The 7,592-nt window shown below is 57.8% G+C and overlaps 1 protein-coding gene across 1 annotated transcript in view; it reads right to left on the bottom strand.

The window, feature by feature from the left end:
- Positions 1 to 1,929: 1,929 nt before the first annotated feature.
- The window catches only part of TMEM214 (transmembrane protein 214), a 9,239-nt gene continuing 3,576 nt past the window's right edge, over positions 1,930 to 7,592 (bottom strand). The window contains exons 5-16 of the mRNA XM_057388641.1: positions 6,921 to 7,026; positions 6,209 to 6,290; positions 6,002 to 6,103; positions 5,745 to 5,886; positions 5,337 to 5,428; positions 5,175 to 5,223; positions 4,933 to 5,046; positions 4,540 to 4,657; positions 3,987 to 4,083; positions 3,428 to 3,596; positions 2,574 to 2,725; positions 1,930 to 2,418 (exon numbers count right to left, since the gene is read on the bottom strand). Coding sequence (XP_057244624.1) covers positions 2,292 to 2,418; positions 2,574 to 2,725; positions 3,428 to 3,596; positions 3,987 to 4,083; positions 4,540 to 4,657; positions 4,933 to 5,046; positions 5,175 to 5,223; positions 5,337 to 5,428; positions 5,745 to 5,886; positions 6,002 to 6,103; positions 6,209 to 6,290; positions 6,921 to 7,026 — 1,350 coding nt within the window. The 3' untranslated portion in view covers positions 1,930 to 2,291. The remainder of the gene's footprint in view (positions 2,419 to 2,573; positions 2,726 to 3,427; positions 3,597 to 3,986; positions 4,084 to 4,539; positions 4,658 to 4,932; positions 5,047 to 5,174; positions 5,224 to 5,336; positions 5,429 to 5,744; positions 5,887 to 6,001; positions 6,104 to 6,208; positions 6,291 to 6,920; positions 7,027 to 7,592) is intronic.

Genomic DNA, 7,592 nt, shown 5'->3' with positions numbered 1-7,592 from the left:
TCACAGGGCTCCGCGCCCGCGGCGACCACGGGGGACCGTGAGCTCGGACACGGGGGGACGAACGGACACAGGGGAGACAAACGGACACGGGGGTGAATATGGACACGGGGGAACGAACGGACACGGGGGTGAATATGGACACGGGGGAACGAACGGACACGGGGTGTGCACGGACACGGGGATAAATATGGATACGGGGTGTGCAGGGACACGGGGGACAAACAGACACGGGGGTGAATATGGACACGGGGGGACAAACGGACATGGGGTTGTACAGGGACACGGGGGTGTGGATGGAGTGCAAGTGTGTGTATGGACATGGGGTGTGCATGGAAATGAGGTGTGTATGRACACCAGAGTGCGTGTGGACACCTGGGTGTGGATGGAGCACACGCGTGTGCATTGACACAGGTGTGCACATGGAGCACAGAGGTGTACATGGACACGTACACAGAGCACAGGTGTGCACACGGACACATACACGGAGCACAGGTGTGCACATGGAGCACAGGTGTGCACATGGACATGTACATGGAGCACAGGTGTTCACACGGAGCACAGGTGTGCACATGGACATGTACATGGAGCACACGTGTGCACATGGACATGTACACGGAGCACAGGTGTGCACATGGAGCACAGGTGTGCACACGTAGCACAGAGGTGCACATGGACATGTACACAGAGCACACGTGTGCACATGGAGCACAGGTGTCTACATGGACACGTGCACGGAGCACAGGTGTGCTAACGGAGCACAGGTGTGCACATGGACACGTACACACAGCACACGTGTGCACATGGACATGTACATGGAGCACACGTGTGCACATGGAGCACAGGTGTGCACACGTAGCACAGAGGTGTCTGTACATGGACACATACACAGAGCACAGGTGTGCACATGGACACGTACACAGAGCACACGTGTGCACATGGACACGTACATGGTGCACAGGTGTTCACATGGAGCACAGGGGTGTACATGGACACGTACACAGAGCACAGGTGTGCACATGGAGCACAGGGTTGCACATGGACACGTACACGGAGCACAGGTGTGCACATGGAGCACAGGGGTGTACATGGACATGTATACAGAGCACAGGGGTGTACATGGACATGTACACGGAGCACAGGTGTGCACATGGACACATACACAAAGCACAGGTGTGCACATGGAGCACAGGGGTGTACGTGGACATGTACACGGACCACACGTGTGCACATGGAGCACAGGTGTGCACATGGACATGTACATGGAGCACAGGTGTTCACACGGAGCACAGATGTGCACATGGACATGTACATGGAGCACACGTGTGCACATGGACACGTACACGGAGCACACGTGTGCACATGGACATGTACATGGAGCACAGGTGTGCACATGGAGCACAGGTGTGCACACGGAGCACAGGTGTGCACATGGACATGTATACAGAGCACAGGGGTGTACATGGACATGTATACAGAGCACAGGGGTGTACATGGACATGTACACGGAGCACACATGTGTACATGGACACGTACACGGAGCACACGTGTGCACGCAGGCACAGACACATGTACAAACCCACATGCAGGAGTGCACACAGATGCCCCATCATGTACATATCCCGTTAAGAACACACCCACACCACTGACACACCCACACAGCTGACAGAGGTTGGGTTCCAATCTACACCTCCCACACTCCCCACGGACACAACCCTGGGGTGGCTGCCAACAGCAACTCCTTTRACTCCTTTAAATCCCCCAAAATGTTCGGGGTCCAGCTCAGACACTGCCACTCCCATTGTGGGGGAAAATGTGCTTCCCTGCCAAAAAGGGGCTTGGAATGGGGGTGCAGAGGGGTCTGGACAACCCCTYTCCCCGCCATCATACACAGATCTCTTCAATAAAGAGGAATAATAAAGCATATGGAGCAATTATGAAGAAAAAAATAATAAAATAAATCAGTTCATTGAGTGGTGGGAAGGGGCGGGGAGGTGAGGTGAGGAGTTCCAGGTGTCCAGCCCTGATCCTGCAAGCAGGCAAAGCACGAGGGGATGGGGATCACATACCCAGGGGCAGTGGGACAGGAAAGCCAAAGTGGTCACAGGGTATGGAAAAATCTGGACGTGTGTCTCCCCAGCACCCCAAAGGATAAACCTCTCCCAAAAGCCCCAGTTTGACCCCAAGTTCCTGTGGGCATTGCCCTCGATGCCCGTCACACATCCTGCTGCACTCTGAATACTCCTTGGCAGCCAGAATGTTGGGAGGCGGTGTGACCACCTCCAGAAAGCAGCTCAGTGTCCAGAAATCATAGCCAGGGCCCAGTTTTTGAGGGCCAGGGTTGTGTTTTGCAGGTAAATCCAAGAAGAATAGGTGAAGCTCATCAGGTGGTCCCTCACGCACTCCCACGTCAGGTCCCCACTGGAAAAGGAAGGACAAGAGGTTATGGGGACAGTGACAGGGGGGATACAGGAGACACCAGAGCAGGGTGAGGGGAGGCTGGCACAGGGAGAGGTGACTGTGGCACCAAGGGATGGAGCAGAACCCAAGGGAATCACACAGCAGGAGCTGCTCACTTGCAGGAGTCGAGGCAGCGCTGCCAGCCCCGCTGCAGCACCGCAGCCAGGCCCTGCAGCAATGGCAGCAGGCAGCTCCKCAGCAGGAACAGCAGCAGCTCCCTCACACACTCAGCCAGGTGCAGGAAGGACTCGGGGAGACGGTTCTGGAGCTGCAGGAACAGAGAGAGATGGTTTGGGGTGAGCACCAAACCCCAGCAGGTCTGGGGTCCTCGTTACCCATGGCTGTCCTATCTCAGCATCCTCCTCACCCTCCCATGTCTCCAGTACTCAGCATACAGGGCACCACACTGTGAGACACTGATGTCACCCCATTGCCACCAAAATGTGGACTTTTGGAGTTTTCCGAGCCCTGTCCCTTCCACAGTCACAGGAAGCAGCCAGCATGGTGCCACACGGGGACAGATGGCATTGGAACCTGCCCTGGGGCTGCCCCGTTCCCAGAATCCCAGCACTGGAGAGCAGGAGCAGTGACAGACATGTCACCATCCTATTTCAGGCCTCCCCAATGGATTCTCCAGCCCCACAAACCCCACACTGGGGCATTCCTCATCTCCTTACCCAGTCACTGAGCCAGGGCAGGCTGCCATGGAGCCAGGAGAGCAGGAGCAGTGACAGACACGTCACCATCCTATTTCAGGCCATCCTCTGTATCCCCCAATGGATTCTCCAGCCCCACAAACCCCACACTGGGGCATTCCTCATCTCCTTACCCAGTCACTGAGCCAGGGCAGGCTGCCATGGAGCCAGGAGAGCAGGAGCAGTGACAGACATGTCACCATCCTATTTCAGGCCTCCCCAATGGATTCTCCAGCCCCACAAACCCCACACTGGGGCATTCCTCATCTCCTTACCCAGTCACTGAGCCAAGGCAGGCTGCCCTGGAGCCAGGAGAGCAGGGAGCAGCACTGCTGGGACACATCCTGGATGAGCTGACCACTGGTTTGCCAGAGCAGCTCCAGCTGTGGCTGCAGGATGGACACGGCCACGGAACCGTGCTGGGCCAGGCTGTGCTCCAGCCACCTGCAAGGGAATCAGGAGAGGGATGGACCAGGGGAGAACTGGCATCAACACAGCACATGGGCACAGAGCTGTCACCATGGGCTGAGTGGCAGAGAATTTCAGACTGAGCTCAAAGTGCTTCCAGGCAGAGAATTTCAGACTGAGCTCAAAGTGCTTCCAGGCAGAGAATTTCAGACTGAGCTCAAAGTGCTTCCAGGCAGAGAATTTCACACTGAGCTCAAAGTGCTTCCAGGCAGAGAATTTCACACTGAGCTCAAAGTGCTTCCAGGCAGAAAATTTCACACTGAGCTCAAAGTGCTTCCAGGCAGAGCTGGGGAACAGCTCTCAGCTCCCTCCCAGGGCTGGACAATACCCTCACCCCTCACTGCAGCCACCCACACAATCACAGACCTGTAGCCCTCACGGCAGCCACGGGACACTTTCTGCCAGGCCAGTTGGGAAACAGGCAGCACACCCGAGGAACGSAGCAGCCGAGCAGAAGAGGAAGCTGCAAGAGAGAAATAAATGTGCTCCTTGAGTGGYCCTGGGCTGCAGGAATATGCCTTGGTCTGTCCCCATGAGGGGACACGTGGCTCAAGCTGTGCTGTGCAAYATCTTGGGAGATGTTCCAGGACAAAGGCAGAGACTGGAGGGGCTTTGCTCAGGGGAGAGACACAGGATTAATCCCAGTGATGTTCCTTGACAGAGCAAAGGGAAAAAGCCTCAAGCTGGGACAGGGAAGGTTTAGGTTGTAAACAAAAAGCAGTTTCTTCATGGAAAAGGCTGTCCAGACTGCCCAGGGCAGTGGTGGAGTCTCCATCCCTTGGGGGATTTAAAAGCTGTGTGGATGTAGCACGTGGGGATATGGGATTGTGGTGTTCTTGGGGGATGCTGGACTTGATGCTCAGAGCATCCTGGACAATCCAGCCTGGATTATTCTGTGATTCTGTGGCCCCCAGCATACCCTGAAAGGAGCCGTGTGTCTGCACGTCATGCAGGATGAAGCCAGTGGCACAGAGCAGGAGGATGAGCAGCAAACGCCACCAGGGGAAGAGCCGACCCTTCATCTTGTGCAGCAGCTCCTGAGGGGGAGGACAAGGCCCTGTCACCATCACTGTGGGGTGACAGCACCGAGGAGACCCCTCCAGGAGCACCCAGAAAGGACCAGTGACATTTGCAGAGGAGCTGGGGACATGGCCAGGGACCAGCACATCTGTCCCCAGCGTGTCCTGCATGTGCACTGCTGCAGGGCCCAGCTCAGTGTGTGACAGTGACAGGAGGGGCCAAGCAGAGCCCCAGCACTGAGATCTGGCCACTGGGTGATACTGGGCAGTGCCCACCCCATCCCACCCCTCACCTTGCAGGCAGTGTCACACGCGGCCACGTCCTGGTCCCCTCCAGTCCCCCTGGCTGCCAGCTCCTCATTKGTCACTTTGAAGGAGCAAACCGTTTCCTGCAGGGACTGATGCACCTTGGGGACAGCAGGAGCTGTGTCAGGAGCCCCCCAGAGGTGCCACAGCACCAGGAGGGCACCGCAGGTCCCATGGGGACATTGCCAGCTCAGCACAGGGACATTCCCCACCCCACAGTCACTCCTACCTTCTTGCTGCTGCTCTCCCAGGACTCCAGGAGGTGATTCAGCAGCAGACTGGGGGGAAGAAGAACATGAGGCTTTGTCAGGAGCTCCCAGMAGGAATTCAGGAGTCCCAGAGGTTCTGTAGGTGAGCAATGGCTCCTCTTGAAGCCACGGTATGGACTGACCTGGACTGAGCAAGGTGTTTGGTGTACAGCTGCCTCCAGACACTGAAGCTCAGCGGGTCCAGGCTCAGGCACTGGCTCATGGAGGTCAGAAGCTGAGGAGAGAGCACAGCAGGTCATTACATGCCATACCCTGGCACAGGGGACACCCTGGGCTGTACCCTGGCACACCAGCCAGCCCCACACCTCCCAAACCCAGCCAGATCCTACGGCACCAAACACAACCCTGGCACCCCATCCATGGATGGTCCTCAAGGTCCCTTCCCAAACCATTCCATGATTTGATGATTCCCTGGGAGCAGCCAGCACGACCCCTGCCCTGCCATCACCATCCTCGTGACAGCACATTCCCATCCTGCCACTGCTCTGTGGGACCCCAAACTCAGCCCATGCCCCCCAGACCAGGCTCACCTCCTTTTTCATGGCAGCTGGGCAGGCGGGTGTGGCTCGGGACAGGAAGGAGGGGAAGTAGGTGTGAAGGGTGGCTTCAGGTCGGGCACCAAAGGCCAGGACTTTCAGGCGGGGGTAGAGGCGCTGCAGCTGCTCCTGCAGGCTGAAAGAGAGAGAGAGTGGAGCTGCTGAGGACCATGGGGCACCAGGATGGCACAGGAGGGCACTGACAGCTCACCCTGTGACACTTCTGCACTGGGGATGGATGGACAGTGTACCTGGGGGACAGCGAGTTGTTGGGCATGAAGGCAAAGTCCAGCAGGGGGAAGAAATCCTTGGGGCCAATCATGCCAAAGCCTTTGGTGAGGTTGGGGTGCATCCTGCAGAACAGAGACCTGAGCTGGTGAGGGGGCTGGCGAGGGGCAGTGGTGCCCCTGGAGTGTGCAGCCCCCCTGGTACCCGGTGGGACAGAGGGTGTCACTCACATCAGCAGCCTGTCCAGGTAGGAAACGGCGTACGGGGACAGGGACTTGATACCGAGCACCGGGAGCATGACACCGAGCCACACTGCAGGGAGAGATGGGACAGGTCTGGTGGGCTGTACCTACACCAGGACATCAGACCACTCAAACTGCCAGTGCACAGACAGGCTAACCCCTACCCAAACTGTCAGTGCACAGGCAGGCTGTCCCTACACCAGGACATCCCAGTACACAAACTGCCAGTGGACAGGCAGGTACAGCCCTACACTGGGACATCCCAGCACCCAAACTGCCAGCAGGCTGTCCCTACACCAGGACATCCCAGTACACAAACTGCCAGTGGACAGGCAGGTACAGCCCTACACTGGGACATCCCAGCACCCAAACTGCCAGTGCACAGACAGGCTAACCCCTACCCAAACTGTCAGTGCACAGACAGGCTATCCCTACACCAGGACAAACTGCCAGCAGACAGACAGGCACAGCCCTCGGGAAGGGCTTTGGGGCAGAGGAGAGGAGCAGCACGCTCCCTGTGCTCCCAGGCAGTTTGGGTGATGTGGAGCAGCACGCTCCCAGTTCCCAGTTCCTCCCAAACCCCAGCCATTTTCCTGTCCCAGCTGGGGAAATCGCTCCAGATCTTCAGGATCTTTCCCAGCCTTTTCCTGGCAGTACTGCCAGCAGGAGCAGATCCAATCSTGCTGCTCCTGGCTCTCACCTTTCAGGCCCTCATGGAGGTCGCTGAACCCCGCCTGTCCCAGCGCCCACAGCACTGTCAAACACTTTGCTGGCCGGTTCTGGTGTGAGCGCAGCACCTCCAGGTACTGGGAGAGAATGGCAGAGTTTAGTTGGGAAGAGCTGCAGCCCATCCCAGCCCAACMAAGCCTGAAACCATGGGATCAGCACTGCCCGGGCCCCCAGCAATTGGGAGGGACCCACAGCTCCAGGTAAGGCCAGGAGCTGGTCTGGAGAAATTGGGGGATCTCAAACCCAACCCTGGGGGTGCAGTGGTGTTGGGAGGGACAGGGGGAACACCAAACCCAACCCTGGGGGTGCAGTGGTGTTGGGGGGACAGAGAGAACATCAAACCCAGCCCTGGGAGTGCTGTGCTGATGGGGAGGAACCCCAAACCCAACCCTGGAAGTGCTGTGCTACTGAGGGGAACACCAAACCCAACCCTGGGGGTGCAGTGGTGTTGGGGGGACAGGGGGAACACCAAACCTAACCCTGGGAGTGCTGTGCTGCTGGGGAGGACAGGGGTAACACCAAACCCAACCCTGGGGGTGCTGTGCTGCTGAGGGGAACACCAAACCCAGCACTGGGGGTGCAGTGGTGTTGGGGGAACAGGGGGAACACCAAACCCAACCCTGGGAGTGCTGTGCTGCTGGGG

This window comes from Malurus melanocephalus, unplaced genomic scaffold (assembly GCF_030028575.1).
Source record: "Malurus melanocephalus ecotype Western Australia unplaced genomic scaffold, MMel_1.1 scaffold_2216, whole genome shotgun sequence".
Taxonomy (NCBI): Eukaryota; Metazoa; Chordata; class Aves; order Passeriformes; family Maluridae; genus Malurus; species Malurus melanocephalus.
The sequence above is the reverse complement of the archived record's forward strand: the minus strand, read 5'-3'. Positions and strand labels throughout refer to the sequence as shown.